The sequence below is a fragment of the Saccostrea cucullata genome, unplaced genomic scaffold (assembly GCF_032062105.1).
Source record: "Saccostrea cucullata isolate Sc308-1 unplaced genomic scaffold, CSIRO_AGI_Scuc_v1 ctg178, whole genome shotgun sequence".
Classification (NCBI taxonomy): Eukaryota; Metazoa; Mollusca; class Bivalvia; order Ostreida; family Ostreidae; genus Saccostrea; species Saccostrea cuccullata.
Window position 1 is genome coordinate 192719 of NW_026930908.1, and position 27444 is coordinate 220162.

The following is a 27444-nucleotide window of genomic DNA, read 5'->3' on the forward strand; positions in this document are numbered from 1 at the left end:
ACAGACAGGACAAAAACAATATACGCCCTGGATCTATCGATCCCAGTGCATAATAACATGAGACGAAAATATCCCTGCATTCAGTTTATATATGAAGATTGGACCCACGTTAACAATTTGTTGAAAAATGTATATTATAGGAGCCAAAAGGTTCACCATAACATGAGAAAGCCTGGGAAGGTATTCAATTCGCTTCTCTGAATTTTCAATTTAGGAAACGTGTCACACGAAAAGATAATGAAATAAATGTTTTGGGAGAGTACTGTAATAAAACATCAATGACTTTCTTATTTGACGATTTTTTTTTCATTTGACGAATTTTTGCAGAGAAAAGGTGGACAGAAAATTACTTATCACTGTTCTCTGATTTAGCTGCTTTCTTCTTGGAAGAAAACTTGTCCAATCCGTATTTAACGACTGCCCAACATTGTCAAATAATAACGCAAAGTAGAGATTGAATGTGAGATTCATGTTTTCATAACCAGCAACGCAGTGCAAGATTATAAGTTCGCGCCGAATCCTGTCTTGTCAAAGGTTACTGTGGAATCTCTTTTCATGGGGGTTCAATTTTCGTTGTTTTCGAGGTAAGAATAGACCCACGAATTCATGTCCACCACAAAAGGTAAAATGTCACATTTATAACTACTTAGCAATTCTTCATCCACGAATTCAGATCCCCACGAACCAAGAGTTTTTCCTCAAACCAAAATTTGACCCCACGAAAATATGTGATTTTACAATACATCCTTTCCATTTGTATTGTGTAATTATCTGTTTGTATTCTAAATCTGTAGATATATTTTGTTTGTAGAATGAAATTAGATAAAGCTTTAGCAGCCCATAATGTTATAAAAATGATGTTAAATAGCACAACAGAAATCTTACGATTTCTCTGTTTTTTAAGGAATAATTCTATAATGTCATTTCCATTCAAAATCAGTCTTTAAAGATGCATAGAAACAGATATGAAGTAAATATTTTCTTATAATATCACGACTTATATATTGTAAAACATTTCACGCAAAAACATATTTAAAATCTATATTTCATCTAATCTTAAAAAGTTATCGAAATTTCAAATTTTTGGATGCACACATCTTTTCACTTTCACAAGTTGTAATTTCATTCTTAATACTAGTATTTAGAAAAAGTGGCAATCTTGTGTATTAATGAAACATAATTAAAACTTTAATCCAGAAAAATAATTATATTCAGAGTAAAATTGTTCGTAAGCAAAACCCCTTCACATGTATCGTCCGTCATTCCACGCTTAGTGTTGTATACAGAGTTTAGCAAATTGAACACACCAGTGAAACGTACACAGTTTTTGTAAACGGCACGAGCTCTGTTATTGTTAATGTAATATACTGTATGTATGTTTTGCTTTCAAACATTTCTACTCTGAGTTTTCTGGATTAAAGTTTTATTATTCTTCATTAATAAACAACAAGATTGCAACTTTTCCTTAGTATTAAGAATGAAATTAAAAGTTGTGAAATTGCAAGGATGTGTCAATCAAACCCATCCAAAAATTTAAAATTTCAAGAACTTTTAGACGAAATATAAGATTTTAACAGATTTTCGTGTGAAATGCTATTACATTTTATAAGTCGTGATATTATACAGAAAATATCAACTACAAATCTGTGTCTATGCACCTTTAAATATACATCAACCCATTACATAATTTTTTTGTTTTCCTTAATCCTTAAGATGAACAGTAACGATGTTTCTAACATAAAGAGACATGGACGTCCCAAGAGACAGGTCAAGAATACTAGTATACTATATAGTCGTAGACTTTAATCTTTGACGTCCAGGGTAGTTTAAATACACTCAATACTTTACATTAGAGTTATGGTTGCGGTCCAGCTCAGAGAAAACAATTCTACAGCAAGTTATCGCCATTAAAGGTAGGTACACATGTAGTTGTTCTCCGGTCTATAGTCGCTACTATATCTTTTTATTTTTTTTTCTTCATTTTATCGTTAAGATCAAGGTTTAACAATATGTCTTATTATCATTTTCTTTTTAGCACTAATCCTGGCAGTCGCATTGATACTTCTCCAAAACGGGCACCTGTTCGTCCTGTATAAGTCTTTAACTGGAGGATTTCTAATTCGAGTGATGTATTTCTACGCTTTAGCCATTATGGACTGGATAGCTGATAGTATAGAAACCAGCAACCTGGATATTATTAAGACTTACGTGGCCCTCTATGCAATTGGACTTCTAGTTGTTCTGTTAGGTTATACACTAGTTGCAGTCACCAAATACCTTGGCTTTCGTTTCACTGTCAGTCAATATTCTCGGTATTTCTTCAGTGGATTAATACTTTTTCACCTAATACCTCTTGCAGTTGAATTTTCCTTCCCTTTCATAAGAAAACGGACAAATAAGTTCAAGACATGGTTATATGTAGCAAAACTTTGTGGTATAGAATTCATATATAATTTTATAAGGCTTTTTCAAATTCTAGATGTTTAAAATCACAGCTTCTTTTGTTTTCAATCGTTTCCTTTATATTTAATATTTATTACTATATGTCATGGCCGGTTGATGTCAATGTGACCCTAACTGAGTTAGCATGGCTTAGGTTTTTGTCTCTTTGTGCTGCGGAATGCTGCAAAACTTCTCTTGGTCTCGTGGCCACGAGTATCGTAATCTCGTATGTGTTTTACTACCTCAATGTTTTGGTAAATGTTTATATATATGGTTTGAGAGAATATTCCACGAGATACGGTTGTGTAAACGGCTGGGTGGAGGGATTGTTAGTGTTTCTGATGTGTGTCAGATCTGGGATCTTAACTAACTACAACGCCATGGAATACAAAGTTTTACTAAAAAGAGCGTTTGTTATTAGAATTACGCTTCTTTTCGCTGTGACGGTGTTCCTTAAAGTTACTTATGAAAAATATGAATCTGTTATCTTGTCATTCAGTTCATCACCGACAGAAAAACTATTCAAACACTTTCGCGCTCTTTTACTATATATAATCTTTATGATATGTTCTCTCGTCGTTGCTTTCACAACTAGTCAGCTCGTTCATATAACCGTATGTATCCCAGTCATAATCATTTGCCTGTCAACTAGTCTCCAAATACTGGCTTCTATTGCAACTTATGGCTTGTTTCTATATGATGGTTCTCGGTCATGTCCTTTAGAAAATCTGGACGATTCCGTATATTATATCAGATCTACAGTCAGAGTAATTGATTTCCTAGGTTCAGTTATTCTAGCCTGCACTGGTGTATGGGTCATCAAAACAGAAGGCTTAAGTTGGATTCAGACCCCGATGCTGATTTTGCACTGTTTTATCAATGTCTGGCAGCGGTTTCAAAATGGATGGAAAAGTTTTCTTCAGAGAAGAGAAGCCATGAGAAAGGTTGATTCCTTGGCTTCAGCAACTAAGACACAACTTAGCAACCATGACGACGTGTGTCCAATCTGTTTCAAGTAATGTCATCAGCAAAAATAACCCCCTGTGGTCATTTCTACCACAGGTCCTGTTTAAAGAAGTGGTCATACTTCAGAGATTCATGTCCACTTTGTTATCGAGTGATCTTTTTCGAGTAAAAAAAAATTTCAGCATAGCTTCCACACGGATAGCAAATACTCGAGGACCCCCTACTTTATCTACGGTGGCTCTAGAAAAATCTGATAATTAGAGACTGAATGCTTAGTCACTTTATTAAGGAATAATGAAGTCATGTCAAATGAACTACTATAGTGTAAAAACTTAATGCAATATACAAGTTCATTTATTGCCCCTGTGTTTGTATTTCCACAATAAGTATTAAACGACTCTGTGACCATTTAATCCACTTCACTTTCCAATGGTGATCATTATATGCATTCTAAACAAATTCCAATGGTGTACATCCAATTCTCAGAAATTAATGTTATATATCGTCTGTGTTACATTGTATACATTAACACAGTGTTTGTATTTAGACTACCCCTGGTAAACTTTTAATTGAAGTTATCAAAATAAACATGCACGAATAATTGATCATTTACACATAATTATGTTGTGACTTGTTAATTCTCAAATTTTAACATATTCAATATATTTTAAAATCGACATTAATGTTAAAAATAATTCTATGTAACATGTTTCATAATTTATTAAGTTTAACAATTAAGTTTTAAACAGTCATTGTTTTAATATTTTGATGTGATTACTGTATGGTTTCATCAATGTTTGGAACATCAATTTCAGTGGATAAGTAAACTTCACAGTTTCGGGAATATTTATTCGTTTTAAAAGTCTCTGAAAATGATCTCATCAATAAAATTTTGTTACGTTTTTAAAATAATTAAAATTTCATAACAGTGCTTTTCGTCATATCCTTTAGTCGTGCACGTTATACGATCGGTAGCATTGCAAATACGAACCTAGAAAGGAATAACATCAGAGGTGAGATAATATGCCATAGAGAAGTAAATATCCCATGTCGACTGGTCACAAGCGCCTTTTGCTCCTTGTAATGATTGAAAAATCGCTTGACAATTCAGTATGTAAATACTTGCCTAACAATTCGTATGAAAATATTGAGTAAGCATTTGATTTAATGATAAAGTGTATTTGATGAAACACTCATTGTTTTGACCATAAAACTTACGAAATGATAACTTTAAGCGAGACTGTTGAAATTCTTGTTTCATCAACTTGTTTTTCAAGATCTTGCCTCGTTTTTAGACATGCTTTATGGTATCGAACTAACTGGGAGACAAAAATCTCCATATGCATGTGATGGGGTATATTGCTTCATGTGTTAGGGAATATGACGATGAAGGTATATTGCATAAGAGGTTAGGGAAGTTAACAAAAAAAAATTGAATTCTTGCATTTAAACGTTAAGTTTTGTTATCAGGTTATCATTAACATTTTTTTAGTAAAATATCCCAATTTGAAACAGACTTATTTCCATTTCATTCGGATATTTTGTTTCTTTGAATATATTTAACGTCCCTCTTGAGAATTTTTCACTCATATGGAGTCGCCGTCATTTACCGGTGGAGGGTTCCAATTTTAACCTATTTTGGTCATTGAGCAATAAAGGTGAAACATATGGAGAAAACGGACAGTATCTAAGCTCAAAAGTCCATAAAAGAATACAAAATAGGAGAACACATATGGACCTACGAAACATCGGAGGGAGGATCAGATGCCATGGAGGAGTGAGCAGCCCCGCCCCTGCCGACCGGTCACATCCGCCGTGTGCTCCTTGTCATGATCAGGAAACAACGGAAAAATCCGTCGTCAATTCAGTGTACAAATAATAGACTAACAATTATTATGAAAAAACGTCAGACAGTATTTGACAAAATCATAAATTGTGTTTGCTGACAAGGTAATCGACCATAGAACTTACGAAATGATGACTTTAAATGAGATCATTTTCGTGTCAGCATCTTGCTACTGTGACATGAGACCTCGGTTTATACGATCCCATCCGAAGGACTGGTCTTCATTACTGCAGTGGAATCGCTGGGAAGCTGATATATTTTAAAGTACAATGTAACCATTGTTAATTGTTAATACATCATCGATATTTGAATGTTAAATGAATTCTGTTTCATTATTATTCAGAATTATGAATGTACATATAATGTATCAAGAGTGTCCCAAGGAGCGCGCGTGTCACCTGCTTTGCAACTTTAGTTAAAATGAAAATAAATCTTAAGAGCGCTCAGCTATTTCTTAGCTACTAGCAATATAGTTCATGACTTTACCTTACCCAAGGACATTACGATATGATTGTTGGAAGACCTGATCTCCAAAAAACACGAATCTTTTTAATATCATCTTGGAGAGAAAGGCGTTATAAGTTTTCAGAACTGGTGCCCAATCCCTTTGTAATTATTACAATAAAATATGTTCAAATCAATCATCTTGGAGAACTTTTGTGCACAATTAGAATGTTTTAAGAAAACATGAACTTCGAATGTTCTATATATCATTTACAGAATTCATAATGTAGAGTTAAGATCCTCCCCTACAAACACAGATCTCCTGGACCCAGCTTTGACTGAGTTAAAGTTACAATACATGTATATATTAATAAAATTTCCTTTTATTACACAAAGAAAATATTTTGAGTATCTTCAATTTTAAACATACTTGTAAAATGCACAACGTATAATATTTTTCTTATTCAAGTCTATGAAAAGCTTCAATTCAAGAGAACATTAATACGTTTTACGCGTTTGTCACTTAAAAATCTGTTCTATTAAAAAAATTATCTGTCATGTCCATGATTATCACATTAGGATTGATTTTCCATTTCGTCAACTGAATCACAGTCAGAGGTGGTTTCGGATTCGTCAAGTGCATTCTGTTCAGAACTGATGGAGTCGGATTCTGAATGGATGTTGGATTCCTTGAATTCTTCAACCTCTGAAAGACTGACTCGTTGTTCAAATCGGATTTGGAAGATGAATTAGAACACGCTTTGTCGACATACTGGACAAAGTTCATTAATGTACATCCACTTCTGAAGACACATTCGGTGAAAGAAGTGACCACATGGTATTATTTTAGCCGTCGAAATCGAATACTGACAGATCGAACACACTCTATCAACGTTTTGCATTTGTTCTTCAACGGTAACTGGTAATAAATCTATCATTTTCATGACTTTTCGTCTTACTTTTAAATTTTCACACAATTTTTTAAGTCTCTCCCAATAGGGTAAAAACCCAGTTAACACAAGAGGACTAATCCAGATGAAATAACGTACTTTGAAAAAGAAAGACGTGACTGATACAAAGAAGAACACATGCCAGCACAATTGTTATATTTTGTATCGTCGACAAAATGTAAAAAACAACATCATCCATACTTTCCCACGGTCTGGAATACATGCGATCATATACATAAATGATATAAACGATAATAGAGGACAATGCTTGGACACAGGTTGACACACAGAGTGATAAAATATTGAAAGTTTCAGATATATCACTTATTTCATAAATCAAGGTCATTGAAAGCATGCAAAGTATTATTATGAAAAAGTATGTCAGAAGTCCCTGGATATGTTTAATTGGCTTTGTCCTGGCAGATCTACTAAATGATATGATAACTGCATTTGTGATACAATATGTTATGTTCAGAGAAAGTAAGACCATGAAAAGTATTACAATTTTTATTCTAAATGCTCCTAGGAATGGATTTTCTAAATTTTCGGCTGACGGCAAATATCCAGACCTTATGTACATCACAAGTATGAAAAAGCCATGATTCCAGGTCACTTTATAATTAAACTTACCATAGATATCCAAGCCATGTAAGAAAATAAGAGGAAGCATTATGAAATATTGGAATGCAGACATAAATGATTTACACATTGCAATCACTCCGAGAGGGGTAGAGCAGCATTCGCCGACACTCACGAAGAAAAGTGTAGACCAATCCATTTCATTCGACGGTGTTGCCACATTGCAAAATAAATGGTATGACAATAATATTGACCAGTAAACAAGGAATTGTTTTGATAAGCTTGTATGAGATGCGATGATATTTAAAAAGACATCCATTCCGAAGTTTTCAATTATATTACACCATTCTTTTAGCAGATCAATGGCAATGAAATGTGTGAGTTTGATGATAAGAAAGTAAAGTATTGTTTCATTTGCCATGGAATGAATAAAATTGTTGACATCATTGGAAAGATCAAAATGCCTTATGAAAAGTGGCAATTCGTAAGCCACCAAAAACACTTTAGTCCAATACTTTTCACCAAATAAATAATCGGTAAACATCCCACCGAGGAGAAGACGTCCGAAATCTTTGAAGACATCCATACTGAGTAGGTTTTTGTCCTCAAACTTTTTGAATACCGAAAACTCCACTGCACAGAAATAAGCAAAAATAACTGGAAATGCACAGAGAAAGAACGAATACACTTGTCGAATTCTCGTCGATGGGCCAATCAATAATAAAGTGACCGTGATCACAACTGAAAAAAAGTACTTCATTAGAAACAGTTATATGTATGTAATTGGTGAGGATAATTTAAAAAGAGACTTTTCTGGTATTATTAAAAAGTTATTCAATATTCAAGTCAAAAGACTTCGTAACTTGTACATGTTTTAGCTTACCTAAGATCAATACAAAAGATCTTTATCATCGAGACCATTGCAAGATTGCCATAATTAACGAGATGTGTTTGTGAAACACTAATGCTCCCAGTATGGCAGCTGATGCCTAGGGTTGAATTTTCTCAAATGCAATTTTTACAAAGTCAAGCCAAAAGGTTAAAATTATTGGTACCCAAAGGAAGGTCTTTTCAGAATAAATAGACCCGTGAAATATGATAGCCATATATCTAGCTATAACGGATCAAAAGTTTTTTTTAAAGGGGGTTGAACTCTGAAGTCGAGATCAAATTGATGGTATCCATAGGGAAGTCTTGTTACACGGAATACACCTGTGAAATATGAAAGCCCTAGCACGAACGATTCAAAAGTTATAGCCCAGGTTAAAGTTTTTTAAAAAGTGGGCCAAACTGTAAGTTCAAGGTCAAAAGGTCTAATTATTTTATACCCAATAAAAGGCCTTGTCGCTATGAATACACATGTAAAAATGAAAGCCGTAACACTTACTATTTAAAAAGTTATGGCTATGGTTAATGTTCGGAAACTTTTGGTAAAAGTGGGTCAAACTCCAAGGACAAGGTCATGAGGTAAAATTTGGTGATACCAAAAAATACATGTGTGAAATATGAAAGCTATAGCTCCAACCACTCAAAAGTTATGGTAAAGATTAAAGTTTTTTGCGAACAAAGTTATGAACATACAGACGGACGGACGGACAGGGCAAGAAATATATACCTCCGTCTTCGATTACTGTTTCATTAACTGTACCTCAAAAAATGAGATCGATTTATTACTATATCTGCGCTCCTGAAAATAATCATTTTTAAAAAAAGGATATTCATACAAATTTACACCTACCAAGAATAGTCAATCCATGCTGCAACCAGGAAGAATTCTGCCAAAATAAGCGAAACCATTATCTCGAAGACAAGGAACGAGGGTAGTCTGAGAATCAGAGTTAGTCCCGCAACTAGTTGTTCTTTATCAAATATATTTGATAACATTGTAATGGTTTCTAAAAAAAAAACTTGAGTTTGAACCATGAAGTAGTTTAATGTCAGTGGATACGTTTTTTAAAATTCTTTATGTGTATTGTACATCCGAATTAGCTCTTTGGGAATTCCCTTAATTTGAAAACGAAAGCAAATTAAAATATAAATTTTAAAAAGAAAAACTTTTAAGATCATTCTGCTAAGAATACGGGATTCTAATATCTGAATTACTTCTTTGGACTTTAGAAGATTTCATAAGAATGAAGATTTTTAAGGCCAATAGTGTCAAAGAACAATATACAGCTGTTGACTGGGGTAGAGGGAAACAATCGATCTGTTGGACCGGAGTGCAAGCTGTTGCCCAAGGCCGTATGCGTCAGGGGGCAATAGTCTGTTTTCGCAGTCTATCTTAACAGTGACTGTTCCTGAATCGACAATCGGGGAAAGCAATCGAACTGTTGGACTTTTTAAAGTAAAAAAATATACATATAGGGACTATTTAGTAGGGGTATAACAAGTCTTTTTAATATGCCTTTTCAAGTTTTATATGCAATAAAAATTTACGAGTATGTACCATTAATATTCTTTAAACTGTGTGCAATGATTATCAAATAAACCTTTTACCTGAATGATAGTATAAATTAAATGAAAGCTCCCCTTTCTCTTTAGGAGCAATGTCAGGTCAAATTTATTATCCTTTTTCTTGGACTGTAAGAATTAAAACAAATATTACTGTCAATCACTGTATGTAAATCTACTAATAAAAGGTGTAAAATTTTTCTAAAAATATATATTGAGACCGATATTTAATATCCCTAGCATATCATAACGGAAAATATTCTTCGAGTAAAAATATGTGAGGCTGAAGTTTCAAGATATGAAATTAAATAATTTTGCAGATTTGCAGAATTTTCTGCTAAATATATCCTTCCACCAAAAAGAAATAGTCCCTCATAAATTTTGTGCTTCTTTGTGAACTTTTTAGCAGTTTTTCTGTTGAATGTTGAACAATTAACATTGTTTAATTTAAATACTGTAGACGTACTTTTTTCCACGGGGTCATAATTCCGCGGAATCTCAATTTCCGTTTACTTAGTAATCCGCGGGTTGAAAATTACGCGGATTTCTCAGACTTTCACTATATTCCTTGCATTTATATTAAGTACGCTTGGACAAATTTCCGCGGAAAATTTGTGAGCGCGTACATAGCGTAAATTAATACCATGCGGAAAAAAGTACTTCTACAGTATGTCATAAAAGTTGAATTATAATAAATAGTTTTGAAGTTATATATAGGTTCTGCCTGAACTTGTCTAAAAAGCTGACGAATGACATGCCTTAAAATAGATATTGGCCGATTCTTAAGTATTTGTTTTATAAATTGTTCTTATTATCACATATACACTGTAGTAATTAAACTAATCATATACATATACATGTATAAAATTATGACCGTTCAGCAAGAGATAATTTATACTGACTTTTTGCTCACATCTGCTCTTCGATTGGAAGAAACATAAGTTAAAAAGACCGTAGTTTGTTTACAGAATCGTACTTATTTGATATAATTTTAACTTATGCTGAGCTTTATGAACTCCTCATAATTAAAAATCAATCATTTCAAAAAGATGCTTATTAATTTTTAAACTTAATTTGATGTTCTCGCCCCGAGATCATGAAACATGTTAAGCTTAAGTCAAAATCTATATTTGATGATAAAATGTAGAAATCAAGCAGACCAAAATAAAAATATTTTTCAAAATCATTTTACAAAGTAAATTCCATAATTAATAAATATTTTATAGAAAATTTGACTTATTATAAGTCTAAATTTGTTTCATGATCCTGGGGCCTGGTCCCGAGCTTCGAGATCAAGAAACATCTTAATCTTAGTCAAATCATGCACTTCTTTATGGCGCTGACATAAATTAAAAATTATTTATAGTTCAAAATGAAAATCCTTTCCAATTTTGTATCAATAATCTGCTGTGAATTTTGTGCACAGTTTTGTATTTGTAAGATTAATAAAAATCTATCACCGCTGTCTTTAACTTTTTAATTCATACATTGCTAAATTCTTACAGAAATATAAACTGCTAATAAGGGTAAAATTTTTCTAAAAATATATATTGAACCGATATTTAATAAGCATATCATAAGAAAATATTGTAAAAATATGTGAGGCTGAAGTTTCAAGATATGAAATTAAATAATTTTGCAGATTTGCAGAATTTTGTGATCTGTTTTTTAAATATATCCTTCCACCAAAAAGAAATAGTCCCTCATAAATTTTGTGTTTTTGTATTTCAAAGAAGCAGAATTCATTGAAAAACTGCAGAGAAAAAAAAAAACTAGTGGCCTTCAACACTACAATTAGATGTATCGACGATGTATAATCAATTAGCAGTAGTAACTTTTATTTATAGGTCGGCTCGACTTATCTGTGTGAATTTGAAACTAAATTTGTTTTATAAATTGACACATATACACTGAAAACTGCTATCATATAATATACTGTTTTATACTTTGATATTTATACTGACTTTTTGGATTGGGAAACGAAAAGGCGAGTTTCTAACAACGATAATTAAAAACATGGATTTCAAAAAGATGTAAATTTTTATATTTGGTGATGATAATGATCTTGTTAGCAAACCATATTAGCAATTATGTCCTATCAAAGGGTCATACTTTGGCTGACTTTTTTCATACGAATTGTTAGGCCTTTATTTTGATACTGAATTGACTACGAAATAATCATTCTACCTGATTAATGAAAATAATTTTGGACTTAATCTGCTGGAATTTTGTGTGATTTGTAAGATTAATAAAAATGCTATCACCGCTGTCTTTAACTTTTTTTCTAAACATTCTTACAGAAATATAAACTGCTGTAAGGGAGAAACTTCAAACCTAATGTAATTAACGGGCTCCTTTATTAGTCGATCTGTTTTTGTATTTCCAGAATTCTGAAAAACTCACAGAATTGAATTGTTTAAAGATTATTTTGAGGTCGATTCCCGTTATTTTCACCATTTCCTTTCTTTGTAGTCATAATGGCAATTTCTGCAGATATAACCTATCATTTGATCATATTTTAGCGAACTTAACTTAATTTATACCCGTTTATACCAATTGTTAGGCCTTTGCTTATGTTCTGAATTTGAATACGGAATATTTTGTCTGTCTGATCAATACCGAGAGTTCAGGGCTGTGAACGGTCAACATTTGATGGTTACTTCTTACCTGATTAATATAAAGGACACCTTATGGACAGGAAACATCTAAAAGTTTGTAATAGGTCCGTGTTTTATGCCATCTCCAAATTGAATTGTAAAGATTATTGAATTGTCTATAGTCGATACATTTCCTTTCTTTGTAGTTAAGATTTATGCAGATATGTATCATTTTAATTTCATCTTTTTCATATTTAAATAATTTGTTATTTCATATGATAACATCCCTATTTTTTGTACTGTTTTGTAAAACTAGTATAAAGACTAGTAAAGCGTAATTAAAATATTGGAAATTCTACTTTTTAATGAAACACGTCGTATTTTAATGTTTGCAAAAAAATATTTTACATACAATTGATATTCTGATATGGACTCTTTCATTTCAGGAAGCACACTATGAATATTAAAAGATTCTTTAAAATTTCTGGAGTATTCAATCCAAGTAACTTCTTATGATTTATTATTAGTAGGTAGCGTTAAAGCTGACCACTACAGTGTACTCATAAAACTATGCACAATCCCACAATTATATAAACCCTTCGATTTCGATACATTCAGTTGCACACTTGAAACTCGTGGCCGACGTAAAGTATCCCTTTTGTCGTTTTTTTTAAATTTATTCCTTGTTTTATGTACTTTCCTGTTTGTAATTAATTCATTGAGACTTGTATATTTGATGATACTTTTCTTGTGGCTCGGAAAAAGTGCGTAGATTTTGATAATTTCAACATGACGGAGTAATTGAACTTGGTCCTATTAAGATTTGAATACAAAATGGAAAGTACCAGGGCGATTGAATTTCTGTGACAGTTTCCTCCTTTGACAGGGTAGATAACGCTACATTACAAAGGGGACAAGTATTTTTGATGTGTAGCCATTTCTTTAAACAATTCTTGTGATACACGTGTTCACAAGGAGTGACTATAGCAGGAGACATCGACTGGTGACAGATTGGACATAGATCGTCATGGCGTTCTGCCATGTTTGCAGTTACTAAGGAATTCATCTTTTTTGCTGTATCTTTTCTGAAATTAAAGGTCTTCCATTCGTATTGTAACTGCCTCCAGATGTTATCAAAACAATGCAAAATAAGCAGCGGGGTTTGAATCCAGCTAAGTCCCTCTGTTATGATTACCCACACTCCTGTACAACCAAGAAAGACGGAACATAGAAAGTCGATCATTTTGATTGTAGTTCTAATGCAGAATAATGTGTCATCCACATTATCTAAGGGATGTACTCGACAAGTATTGAATATACACAATGTATAGGTAGCAACTGATGTCGCTGCTTGAAGACTGGTAAACACACACATTATTATCACCGGAACCATTGTTAGAAAAATATCAGACTGAAAAAGTATGTTCACCATGTACAAAGAGAAGGCAGCGATGATAATGTACACTGAAAGTATCCGAAACTGTTTGAATGGCTTTGTAGTAGGTATCGCACTAAATGATGTCATACTTGGATTTAATATTCTGTATGTTGAATTCAGGAAAATCGCTGTCACATAGAGAAGAGAGCTTCTGATGATAACGGCTCGCTGTTGTAGATCTAGATACTTCGTGGTTCCATCGCCAAATTTGATACACGTCAGAAACAATGTCAGACCCTCCGTCCAGTTAAATTTGTTGTCACTTGTTGCGGTCGAAAGAAAAAAAGTAACCAGAAACCGCATGAAATTAAAGACAAGTGAGACTGTTATGCACGTGATTAATAGTCCCAGAGGGTTATTAGTACAATCAGCTGTACAGAAGGCCAAAACATCGATCCAGTTTAACTCTGCTGACGATTGCAAGATGTATTCAGTGGACCGCTTCATTTGGAAAAGTTCCATTGAAATAGCAATGAAGACCAACTCATGCTCTGGGTATCACTGCAATTGACATAGAAATACTACATATAGTTTTGTACTTAGACGAGGGTCCTTCAATAAGTAATAAAATATACTTTTATTATAATAAATGTTAAGAATTTGATTTTATCTTTCACTTTTATAGTAAGCATGGTCACTACACTGAACTGGGAACTGTTGATACCTCCCCAAAGAAGAGGAAAATGAAAGAATGTGTGAAAACTGTGCTTCTTTAAATGAATCGCCGAGAAATCCTTTTAAAGATATGATTCTTATATTTGGAAAATATTTAACGCTGTATAGTTTTCCGATGGAAACAATAATTCAAAAGAAAAAAGGAGAGTTAAAATAAAACAGTAAAACTGGTCGATGGAAATTCGCGGGGGCATCAGAAAATGTCGATGCTGTGTGACATATGATATCTGAAAATGCTAGATTTACAGTGAAAGATATTGTTAAACACTAACTACACTCATCTGTATTTTATCATCACAACATTTTACAGAATTCTGACAAAGGAAAAAATATTTATAATGATATTTCTATCAGATGGTGCCCTTGTTTCTTACAAATGCTGTAGAAAAACACGTGTTAAATCTGACTATATCTATTAAAGGCAAATGGTTTTACAAATTAAAATGGAAGATTTGATAAACTTGCCTGATTAATGGTGAAACATGAATGCGCACTTTTTGAGCCAAAAATACGATCAATAATAGAAATGTGGATTAAATAAAAAGGTGTCATTTTATTTTGATAAAGAGATGCAAGGGCTCCAAACATGTATTATTAGTTTCCATTTATTTCAATAGGTCCAGTAAAAACATGTTCATACACCCAAAATGAAGGTAGCATTGGTAACTTTTATGTTCAAATTGCACTAAGGAAAAGTTAAACGAATTCCCTGAAAAGGAAGTCCAAATACCTGTTCTCATACAGGAATATTTTCCCATACCTGAGTGACAACCCTTCTGCAAATAAGCTTAGAGAAATAAATTATTAAGATTTTGATGAAAAGGAAATTGAACATTTTTTTACCATCCATCTTTGCTAGTGAAACATTGGGAGGTAAAGAACAGTATTCAAGATCAAAAGTCCATAAAACAATACAAAATAGGAGCAGAGCAAACACAGACCTCTAAAACTTCGGAGGTGGGATCAGGTGCCATTGAGGAGTGGGCACCCCCTGCCGACCGGTCACACCCGCCGTGTGCTCCTTGTCATGATTGAGAAATAACAGAAAAATCCGTCGTCAATTTATTGTATAAATAATGGATTAACAATTAGTATAAAAAACGTCAGTCAGCATTTGACTCAACGATAAATTGTATTTGCTGACAAGGTCATTGTATCGACCATAGACTTTACGAAATTATGACTTAAAAGCAGACAGCTGAAACTCTTGTTTCATCAATTTGTTTGCCAATAATTTCACTCGTTTTAGAAATTGTTCATCTTACGTAGAGCATGCATGCTCTTGCGTATCTAATAAACCGAGATACATAAACTCCGTATGCAGGCGATGCAGGTATATTGCTGCATAAGTAAGGGTAGTTGACGATAGAAAAGTTAAAGTCATCACGTTTATCATAGAGTTTGGTTAGATTACCCTTTACGTCTTTTTCAAGTAAAAAAGTAGTATCCAAATATAAAAGAGTTGTGTCAGGCTCTGTGGTATCTTTTATCTCAACCTCCCCAGAATATATCGTATCGACATAAGAATAGAAATTCCCAATGTTAATTGACAAATATTTACGTCGGCGATGTACATGTATCTAAATATCGAGTTGAAGGCCTCAGCAAGGTTTTGTTCTTTTCTCGCTCAAGATTTTGCACAAATTCTGTTTCATATAAATACAAAAATAGGTCTGATAATAACAGGATGCAATTGGTATCCATGGAAATTCCAATAGACTGTTGGAAGACCCGGTTTCCAAAAACAAACATATATTGTCAATCAAAAAGTCAAGCATCTTTTTGATGTCAACTTCAGAGTACTTGTGTGTACAATCAAAATGTGCTTTAACAAAATAATTTTGCATTTTTTCATCATCCATTTTCTAGGTATCAGCCATTATGGGGTATTTTTATTCCCCAAAACGCATGAAAACAACGAGAGGAAGACTGTACAATATCAAATGTATCATGGAAATTATATTCATCAGTGTTTTTGAAAAAAGCTAACCGTCTTTGCAATAATTTCAGCAACAATTTTAAACAGTAAACAGATTTACACTTAACAGGCCGTATATCTTTTGAATTTCTTGATTTTGTATTTCTAAATGATACGGGGCGTTCAATAAATAATGTCATCTGCGGCTACGCTCCATTTTTTTGCGGTCATCCGAGGAAAAGAAAAAAGCTTTCGGCAAACCTCGGCTGATTCCATTTTTCACTCTTAAAACAAGAAAGGGGAAAAGAATAAAAACAAATTGTAAAGCCTGCAAGCAATAACTATCAAATTTTATTTATAATGAAATTAAAGAGACCTTTTTATTTATTGCTATAAAAAATATCATGATTTATTAAGTGCCGATTTTGTTGTTCGTTTTGTCATTTTTTTAAGATTGGAAATGTTGCAAAATTGTTAATGAAAAATTTTTATCATCAGTAAGTTATCTCCCTTGCCTTGAACAGTATTTCATCCAATGATAATTGAAAACATCATGCAATTTCTACCAATCACAAAAGAGAGGAAGTGCATAGTCCGAAGACTGTAAAAAACTTCAACTATACAATACCGTCTTCCAAGGAAGACGGTAATTATAATCAGTGTTTTTGGGCAACGCTTAAGATACGAGGGGCGTTCAATAAATAATGTCATTGCGGCTTGGAAAGAAAAAAACCCCGCTTTTCTGTGATTTAGTCTGAATGATTTAACTAAAATATTCTCTTTTAATTAAAACACATGTCCGTAACACTTTTATTCAATTTCTAATTGTTTTTAGAACATATATTTGAGTATGGCAGATCCTATGATTTGCTGTACTTGTTTTTTTTCTGATAGAAGTTTTTCTAAGTTTGGGAAATGAAACAAGTCATAGGTTGAAAGATGTGGCAAATTTTGTTGGTGTGAAAAAACATTTGCTTTGTGTTTATCCCCAAAACTCCTTTACTCTTCATGGCCTGAGTGTTTGGACGCTGTCAAGAAGAAATTTAATGTATATCGAATTCCACATTCTGTTTTCTTCCTCTCATAAACCTTTCAATTTTTTTGCAAAAAATTTGTTTTTAGACTCCTCCAGAAATTGAACTTTCTCCCCGAAAATGAATTCGAACAACAAGACCGCTAATATTTAAGAAAATAGCATATTAAAACATAAAACTCTTTCTGTGCTCTTGCAATTCTTAGCATTTTTTAGGCCTTGACAGTTTTGTCAAGTGCATCTTATTGTAAATTTGTTTTGAGGGATTAAAGCAAAATGGAATCAAGTTTCATTATCTCTTTGAATTTCAGACAAACGTGGATAAGTACAATTTTTGATTTTTAAAAAAAAAAATAATTGTTTAGATATTCCGACAAGCTGTTGTTTTCACTCATTTTTCAAAATATAGGGTGCCCTTTGGGTATTAAACTTTTTTTACTATCAATTGTTTCTTTAAAACAGTGTGAACTACCCCCAAAATTATTTCTATCAATTTTGCTATGTGTCTTAAAGTCAGTAAAACATAATCAGTGATAATTTGTTAAATTTTCAAATATACATTGGTTGTTGTAAGTCCTTGTTGCCAAGGACGGTACCCATTTTTAATGCCCATTACATAATTTTTGTTTGCTGTAAATTTCACATATTTCAGATAATATATTTTTGGGATATTAACAAGTTTTACAGCTGCTTTAATGAAGCGTTTAATTTTACTTTAGTTTACTGATTCTTGACCATTCATTGTTAATGCAGTGTCTCGAATAGCCCTTGTTTTCCAGCTTCCCACAATGAAATAATGCGATGAAAAGTGGTTACATAAACTGTTATCAATTCATTAAAGATTCAATAATGAGAGAAAGCCAAGCTTAATGTCATATGACTTCTATGTTGTACGTCATCGAGCTAACGACATTATTTATTGAACATCCCTCGTAAATAGATCTAAACATAGTGATTAAAACAGTATATTTGCTTGTCTTAGGTCTCTTTATCTATGAAGATTAACCTCAACACACTTAAGAGGGAAAACTAGTATGAATGTGTATTCTTACGTAGTTTTCTTATTTTTAGACGAGATTTTGCTTTATTTAATGAATGACCCTACACATGCAAAGATTTAGTAATCACCTTGAAACATGACAAAGGATTAGGAACAAGAAATTGTTTCATTATTTTTCTTCTCTGAGTTGTTCAATTCAGACTATACTATGTAATAACTAAAATGAATTTTAAAAAATGAACGATGTGAGATATTAGGAAGCTTAATGCTTTTTAAGAAGAAAACCTCTCTAACATGGGATTGATTTTTCATTCTTTATGAAACTTAAATAAAGAAAAGAAAGATTATACATATTATGTTTTTATCCAAAAAAAATTGTAAATACCCAGTCAATATTTTTTTCTCACTCTCTCATTCCAAAAGCTATACTTGAATAACTCCAAATTTATAGCCCATGAAATACACGCCTCGAGGTGCTTCCAGAAAGAAAGAATGAAGAAATAACTTTTTTAAAATTAAAATATGAAGCACTCCTTTTGATAGCCTTTAGTCTTTTTAAAATCTAAATCATTATATTTGTTTATGAACAGCATTAAATTTAAGGTCTCTCCAAAACTTTTTTGTTATAAAACGTATAAAAACCAGTCGAGCTACTCAGAAACCTACCATTAAGTAAATGAAGATAATTTTCATATCTTGGTTGATAATTTCCTTCAGAAAAAAAGAGGGCGTACATTGTATAATTAAAATATTAATATCATATCATAATAATATCATAGATGCATGATACTTGCACATGTACATTATAGAATTATTGAAGATTGGAATTGATTTCGCTCGAGAACCAAACTGAAGCAAAATTTATCAAATTCAAAATTTTAATACGTCAGTGCATAAAACGAAACTGACAAAATAAATAATTTTTTGCTTGAAAAAAAAAATGAATGCCCCATGCAAGGCTCAACCAAAATCTTTTCGCTTCGAGTGCACTGAACACTGGTAGCCCAACTTACTGAGCTATCACCGCTACAAATAAACAGAAGACTTTAAAAGGACAAAGAAGCACCACATTCACACATTTGAAATTTGGGTGAAAAGTTCATTTTTCGTGGTCTCTGGGTCTTCTCACCATTTTTTTTAAAAAAATGTGTATTCGTTTCTTTGAATTAAAATACACACAATTAACGTTTGAAAATCATGGAGAGAAGACCCAGAGATAGAAAAATTTTAGAAAAACGTGCTTAAACATGTACCATTTTGTACCAAATACCTGATCTGGCCAATTTTCAAGTTATTTTTTAGCAAACCAAAGCTCAATATCGGGAAAATATTTCCCTTTCCTGTTGCACAGGAACCCGATAAATTAAAAAAATGTTAAAATTTCATGTGACATGTCGATAAAATTTTCACTTTATAATTACGCCCAGATTCCTGCCGAATGCCAAAGCGCCCTCGTTCTTTATATTTTTCTAAAATCATGTTCTCAGTGTGATGTCATTTTCAAAACATTTTATTTTTTTATTTTACTGAACGACTTATCATTTGACAGTCTTTTTTCAAAGTTGAAAGTTAAGCATATCTAGTGGAATATGGGTTTACTAGAGCCATAAAAACTGAATTTTGAACATGAATGGGTCAAGTCTCCATTTTTCGTTAACGCTTAAAGGATAGAAAGGTAAATGTGAAATCTATCTCGTTTGTCAAAAAAATGGAATCTGAACCCATTCTATATGAAAATCGATCTTTTCTGAAAAAAATTACGCTTCACCAAACCCGTTCATTTAAATCACACTGACACACATCGATAACGCATATACTTCATAGCGTAGTGGCTAACGCTGTCGGTCTTGTGCCAAGCCCTGCGCTATGGAGAGAGTTTGAATCATACGTGAAGCTTTGTATTTTTGTTTTCACATATCTTAAAAACATGAGTGAAAAAATAAATTATTAATAAAATGTTAAAATAATGAAATACAGAATTAAATGTGTAAAAGATGATATAAACCATATAATTTTAAAATATATATATATCGCTTTCATGAACTTTAAGAATTGAGAAATGTCTTTTCTCAGAGCGGGGAATTGACATCGCCTTGTACGCTTCCATTCTTTCACGAACTTTGAAAATAGAGATAAATATTGTCTAAGAACAGTTAATTGTCCCCGACTTGCATGCCCTCTTCCTCTGTTTTATAAAATGTAATGCAATTAGAAAATAAACGTACGAGCTAGTAAGAAACATTTACCTACCCTATAATTTGTAACTCCCCAGACGTCAATGATTCCTTGATAAAGTCTAATTCAAATCAATATATGCATGTATTATATAAGCTTCAATCATAGCTTCTAGGAAATTTTATTAACTGTTTATTTGAAAAAGTATGAAAAGATGTAAATAGAACGTACGTTATTGATATTTTTAGTGTATATAATTTCCCCAACAGTTACTGTATCTATTTTTAGTCCAATTCATCTTTATTTTTGGACTTTCTAAACGGAATTAGATTAAATGATAATGCCTCTTATAGACTATATCTGTATATGTGAAATATCTTTGTAAAATAATGAAATTTCATAACTCTCAATATTTTAAAAGAATCATGAATTTATTGTGTAATGAAAATCTACTTTCCTTTTCTGCGTTCACATGTATTTTATAACAAAGGTCTTGTTTTTCTAGAAGATTGCACCGAGCATTCCGTATTAGTTCATCTCCATTAGTTATCCTAGTGAATCAGTGAATGACACAATATGGGAAAAATATGGGATAGTTTGATACTCAGTGATGATTTACCTCGGGCATATGTAACCTAATCATTATTAGATATGCATTTAAGTATATATATAAGTACATGTAATCAATCTCAAAGAAGGTTTTAATATGAAATTAAAAATAAACATGGGGGAATACTTCTTTTGATAGTGAACCTGACAAGTAAAACATTCTTTTCCATTTGTATTGTTTAATTTATCATCAGCATTGTATTTACAAATATCAAACAATTATAAAAATAAATCATAACCACTTGTTATATACTAAAGTTAACTATAGTAAATACTTTGATCTAACAAATATTACAAAATACATGTACACATATTGTTATGTTTTTGTGGGGGAAATTTATAGATTTAAAACGAAGAAAATGTTAACATACCCATATAAATTTAGATTTTTCAATAATTATCATCAAGACTTATTAACAATGATTGATTTCTCATATTTGTTTAAATTCTATTTGACTTCTGCAAGCAAAACTTTTATTTTTTAATTAATTACTTGTTAAAGAATTAAATTTAAAGAATGCATACGATTCTTACTTTGTATATAAATTATTTATATAAAAAAACACAGTATTTAAAACATGTATAAAAAGTAATTACTCATACATAGTTGCATTTTCTCTTTTGAAAAGCTTTGCAATAAATACGTATACAATGTTTAAAAGATTCAATGATAATTAAGCTGATGTATTAGGATTGACGTACATTTGAGAATTTTCGTAGACAATGTGGACACGAATGTCCAACATACATCCATTTTTTGAGACATGTCGGGTGAAAAAAATGTCCACAGTTAGTTATTTTCGCATATGACATCGGACAAAGGCATATAGAACACAAATCATCGTGGTTACGAATCTGTTCTTCTGTCGCAGTTTGAAGGGCATCTACCAACCTCACGGCCTTTCTCCTCAACAAGAAGTTTTTCCAGCCATTTTGAAATCTCTCCCATAAGGAATAGCAATGTAAAACAAAAAATGGATATTGGATCCAGCTAAGTCCACCTGACTTAATTAACCATATTCCACTGCAAGCCAAAATAACTGACCCTGCAAAATCTAGAAAACGCACAGTGGACCTTACGTAATAAACTATGTCATCTAAGTGTTCTAAAGGATGAGCATGAAGCCCGTCATACACAAACAATAAATAGATCATGATTGAAGCTGTCGCTTGGATTCCGTTGGACAGGCTTATAATAATTGCTGGTAAAGTCAGGAAAATATCAACAACTTGCCAAACGATGTTAAGTATGTATGAGAAGGAAACTATAATAAAGATATAAAACATGAGACTTTGAATGTGTTTAGACACTTTTGTTGTTGATATTGCACTAAGTGATAATAGAGCAGGATCAGCAAATTCATACGCCAAATTGAGAAAATTTGATGCCATATAAATTGAGATAATTTCAATCAGAAAGCCTTTTTTGAGCATAGTTTGCAAAGAATTTGATGGCATTAAAATTCCAAATGCCACTGACAGCATAAATGTAAGGATACCTATCGACCAACCGGGAGAATTATCGGCATCCGTGGCTTGCTCCTTCCAACCATGAACGTAAAAGTGAAGTACATTAAACAGAAAATTGACAATGTATGAAATAGAAACGCACATCGAAACAAGTCCTAAATACGTTTTGCAACATTCTCCAGCACAAATTGCAAAAAAAGACGACCAATCCATTTTTGATATAGACAAAACATGGGCATTAGTGGTATGTGTTGTAAAGTAATAAATCATGGACCCAAAATACGTCACCCAGAATAACAAAAGTTGTTGTGTTAAAAGTCTGGATTCAGATATCGACCTTGCAACAGGAAGGAAACCGAAAATGTTGACTAAAGATGTCCAAGTTTTAATCCCTGTCTCCATTCCTTTGATTGCAATTATGAAACCATCCTTCATTCTGCAAATCAGATACAAACAATAAATGCCACTGGTCAGGAAAAGCAAACATTGGTTTACCGTGAAAGGAAGATCAAATATTTTTGTCAGCATTGGTACGACATGTCCCATAAAAAATAAGTTGTTCTTTGAGCCTCCGTTGCATAAATATCCAAATAATTGAGCTGCTATTCCAAGGAGAAAAGAATTAATGATCAAGTCAGTATATCCAATGCTTGCGTCACATTCAATAACCTTTTGGGTTTGAAAATGAATTAAAACCAGTACAAACACACTAGCTAGGAACTTGTAAATCTGGAAAATGTAGAACTTTGGAAGAAATACTATCACCGTTGATGCAACTGGTACTGAAAAAGTAAGATAAATTATTGTTGGTGAAACAAGATTCATACAGACACTTATATGGCATCCTATATATCTTTATTAAAACTATTCATTTAAATTTAAAAAAGATACACATACATTATCAAAAATTTTAGTTTTAAAAAACGTTAATTAAAGTTTATTGTACTGATAATGGAATGAGTGCTATACCTACCTGATAGGTCGACGATGCTTTGATACAGAGAAGAATGTTCGGTGCTTGTCAGACGCCAAAACTCAAAGAGAAACAGAGCTGGCAATTTCAGGACTACAACCAGTCCCTCAACAAGGTGATCTCTAGTATTAGTGCCTTCCAACGACATTGCTTATGAGTTAAGGTAGTCCGATCCTCAGGTTTATAAAATTAGCAGTTAAGTAATCAAAAATACTCATAAAAGTATCTCTGAATCCACAAAGTTATGTAAATTTATCCACAGTATTTCCTTAAAGTTAATGATAAAAGTTAATCATATTATATAGGGAAAATTATCAAATCTCCAATATTTTTGCAGAAAAAGCGAACTGGAATATGAGCAATGCATTTTCTCATTGCAAATTGATCAACAAATATATTTTAGGTTAAAAAATGACAGGTATCCAGGCATTCAGAGAAATTGTTATGATTTTTATACTTATTTGGTATTTTTTGTCTTTTTTTCCGTCATGTATTCTATAATACATAGTGCAAAAGGCTTTTGTTATCATTGCAAGACATCACAAATCACTTCTCATTTTATATAATGCTAATAAACATTGATATCTATGGCTGGATTCAAGAAAATCTCATTTCTCCAAAACTGTATTTTTTTTCTCCTTTTATAGGGTACAAATATCAACTTTTATATGACCTTTTCTAAAACTTCCAAAGAGCTCTAATCTTATAAAGATAAATAAAATGAAAATTGTTGCATGAAAAAAATTAAATTTTAAGCTTCATTTTGATGCATTTCAATTTAAATATCAATTTTTGGAGTTATCTTTCCTGGCTGAGGATCGGATATCCTTAATGAGTTAATATTCGTCACCTTATACAGTGTATGTGCTGTTCTTGAAATAGGTCCAACTAAGCGGGTTTTGTAATTTTTATAGATATATAAAAAAAACATTTAAATGGTGTTCTTTGCAAAAACTGGTGTCGAATTTCTATAAACTGAAAGCGAAAGTTAAGTGAACAAGAAAAATTTCTTTCAGCATTGAGTACATTTATGTCAAATACAACTCAGTTAGTGTGTTTCAAGGATCGCATCTAGCATAATTAAAAGATGTAAATAACTCTAAGTGTGGTAAGATATTGATTTGTTATTGTATTAAAGTTCATGTACAGGGTGTCCCAAAATATATGAAACCATTTCATGAATATATAAAATAAAATGTAATGAATATTGATTCACAACAAATGCACTATAAACATTGCATATACTGTCCAATTTTATTCACAAAAATTTTATGGACAATGAAAGGAACAAGACAAAATGAGTTCACTTTGAAAAATGTTATTGTTTTTAACAAATGTCCTCTAAATGACATCCAATTTGGGTAATGATCATGTAAAAAATTGCACAAAATTCCATAACTTAAAATAACAATGCGCTTTTCTTTAGTTATAATCTAGATTTTCATGGATATATGCCTTGTTAGATAAATTAAAGATTTAGATTGATGTTTAGGAACAATATCATAAGACTGGATTTGATAATTACAGTTTTGAAATGAGGGTAGCCAGCTTATTTGATAAATCAATTTCGCTTCAAATGCAATTTTTAGCATTTTTTGACGTAATTGAGTGGCTACATTACTCCAACTATGTGAAAATTTTTAACTGAAATTATTTGTTGCTAAATATTGTATTTACTCAAATACTAGTATTTCATGAGACAAATTTCATAGAAATTGGTCAACACCTGCGTTTCTGACAATAATTAAAAATGGTATCATATATTATGGGACACCCTGTACAGTATTACATGTATATAACAGTCAGGTTTATCGTTTCAGACCTCTTAATTCCTAGCAGAAAGTCTAGTCCATGGAAGGATGTCCTGTCTTTTCTAAAACATATCTCTTTAAACAGTCAGGGGCATAACTCAAACAAGTTATTTTCAAAAATAACTCAAATGAGTTATTTTACATTATTTCACACACAAAATTTTTTTTTGAAAAATAACTTAAATAAGTTATTTTTATATCCTACTTGGACATTGATTTCTTGGAAATTTCATGTTTCCTGCCATTTTGCATTGCATTTTGGGATTCCATTATGTCATACTAGTTGGAGTTCACCGACTCCAATGGAGAATTGGTGAGAAGGTGGAGATAAACAGCATTTTACTCCTTATTTTGTGGTTTTATCCACATGGTGTATATGTCCAATTTTAATCATTAAATAAAAAAAATCCCCACTTTTCCCAAGACTTTGAAAACTTTTTCTGCATTGAGCAAGGTTTATATTTAGTCAAACATTTGTTTTTGTCTTGGTGCACGAGCAAAATCCTTTGGTGCACGGGGTGTGAAGTTAGGGAGAAATAACACAAAATAAATAAGTTATTTATTTATTGAAGCTATTTTGGAAAAATAACGTGTTTGAGTTATTAAGGTTGGGAAAAAGTAGGACATAGCAAAGAGAAGTAACTCATTGAGACAAAAAAATAACTCATTGAGTTATTTTTGAAAATAACTTGTTTAAGTTATGCCCCTGACTGTTAAACGATTCCATAACTATTTTTCCAAGTATTTTAGCTAAATCCTCTTGACTTGAAAGTGTGTGATCTTTCATATAAACAAATTTGAAATCACATTATCAAAGAATATATATTATATGGCAAGTTTGGTTGAAATTGGTCTGAGAATGTAATGGAGAAAAGAATGACATACCCGGTATAGGAAAAAATATGACAATGTTTACTTGAGCCTTTGTACCATATAAGGTGTAAATAATAATAATAATAATAATAATTAATTTTATTTGACACACAGAGCCTTTGTACCATATAAGGTAAATAAAAAAAAAAAATAATTAATTTCATTTGACATACAGTTTTATTTATTCACAAACCGATGAAAAAATAAATTGATTTTGACTAGAAGCACAATAAACCATATCAAATTGTTACATATACTCAAACATTGGAAACATTGAAAACTCTTGAATACCAATGATAATATTCAACAAAAAATATCCTTTATAATGTACATTCCCCTTTTAACAACATACAAAGGAAACTTGCCATGAACAACCTTTTTAATAATAAGATAATGTGGAGAATTGAATTCAAATGATATATTGACAGGACATTAGTTTATATGGAAATAACAGGAAAACCTAAGGATTTGCAGGGGATGGATATACAGTATGTACATGTATATACTTTGGCTTTATTTTTGGTCATGTATGTAAACAAAATCAATTCTCTAGAATACTACAAAAAAAAAAAAAAATGCAAATTTCCACTCTAAAATAAAAAAAAAAATTAGCTTGGGTTGCTACTTGAAAGGAAACTGGGGAAAATATTGAAGAAACATAGGTAATCAGAGATTACAGAGCTCACCTCAACGAATGTTGTCTTTAAGTAAGGCAAAGTCACACAATTAACCAACAAAAAGTGTACATTCCAAAAATGAAAATATTTAAGCAATTTTGATCTGATACTTTGAAATAGACCTACATAAAAAATTTAAACTAGTTCTTCTTCATGAAAATGTAATCAAAATCCAGCATCTGAAGCAAATTTGAGAGTTTTCATCTCTTGATGCAACATTTGTGCAAGTTTGGTTTATACAATGTTATATAAGCCTTATAGTTTTTTGGTAATAGACCTGCACCCATAACTTTTACCTTTCTATTAACTAAAAATGTATGTTATTTAAAGCATCCAAAGCAAGTCCATTAGTGTGCATCCTAAGATGTATCGTCCATGCAAGTTTGGTCAATATAGAGCTTATAGTTACTTGGAAATGAAACCTACACCAAAAACTTTAACCTGTTCACTCAACCAGAAAATGTTGGTCAGATTCAGCATCCAAAGCAAGCCTGGTAGTATGCATCCTTAGATGTAT

The 27444-nt window shown here is 32.0% G+C and overlaps 4 protein-coding genes across 4 annotated transcripts; 1 reads left to right on the plus strand and 3 right to left on the minus strand.

The window, feature by feature from the left end:
• The first annotated feature begins 2245 nt into the window (after window positions 1–2245).
• LOC134230528 (RING finger protein 145-like) lies at window positions 2246–3495 on the plus strand. Its single transcript, XM_062712359.1, has one exon. It carries the CDS (start codon window positions 2544–2546, stop codon window positions 3459–3461), a length of 918 nt encoding a protein of 305 aa, XP_062568343.1. The 5' UTR covers window positions 2246–2543; the 3' UTR covers window positions 3462–3495.
• Window positions 3496–6447: 2952 nt separating this feature from the next.
• On the minus strand, window positions 6448–7453 carry LOC134230550 (RING finger protein 145-like). Its single transcript, XM_062712378.1, has 2 exons — window positions 6850–7453; window positions 6448–6617 (listed from the first exon to the last, which is right to left on the minus strand). The coding sequence occupies exons 1-2, from the start codon at window positions 7424–7426 to the stop codon at window positions 6448–6450; spliced, it is 747 nt and encodes a 248-aa protein (XP_062568362.1). The 5' UTR covers window positions 7427–7453.
• A 5293-nt stretch (window positions 7454–12746) lies between these two features.
• LOC134230529 (RING finger protein 145-like) lies at window positions 12747–14225 on the minus strand. Its single transcript, XM_062712360.1, has one exon. The coding sequence runs from the start codon at window positions 14173–14175 to the stop codon at window positions 13060–13062; it is 1116 nt and encodes a 371-aa protein (XP_062568344.1). The 5' UTR covers window positions 14176–14225; the 3' UTR covers window positions 12747–13059.
• A 7474-nt stretch (window positions 14226–21699) lies between these two features.
• On the minus strand, window positions 21700–23722 carry LOC134230543 (RING finger protein 145-like). Its single transcript, XM_062712373.1, has 2 exons — window positions 23567–23722; window positions 21700–23375 (listed from the first exon to the last, which is right to left on the minus strand). Exons 1-2 carry the CDS (start codon window positions 23712–23714, stop codon window positions 21811–21813), a joined length of 1713 nt encoding a protein of 570 aa, XP_062568357.1. The 5' UTR covers window positions 23715–23722; the 3' UTR covers window positions 21700–21810.
• Between the last annotated feature and the right edge of the window lie 3722 nt (window positions 23723–27444).

Coding starts and splice junctions, on each gene's coding strand:
- LOC134230528 (XM_062712359.1), top strand. CDS start 2,544: ATGTCATGGCCGGTTGATGTCAATGTGACCCTAACTGAGTTAGCATGG.
- LOC134230550 (XM_062712378.1), bottom strand. CDS start 7,426: ATGGATTGGTCTACACTTTTCTTCGTGAGTGTCGGCGAATGCTGCTCT. Junction 6,618..6,849: donor GTATTCCAGACCGTGGGAAA/GTATGGATGATG, acceptor ATTTATTACCAG/TTACCGTTGAAGAACAAATG.
- LOC134230529 (XM_062712360.1), bottom strand. CDS start 14,175: ATGGAACTTTTCCAAATGAAGCGGTCCACTGAATACATCTTGCAATCG.
- LOC134230543 (XM_062712373.1), bottom strand. CDS start 23,714: ATGTCGTTGGAAGGCACTAATACTAGAGATCACCTTGTTGAGGGACTG. Junction 23,376..23,566: donor AAGCATCGTCGACCTATCAG/GTAGGTATAGCA, acceptor TTACTTTTTCAG/TACCAGTTGCATCAACGGTG.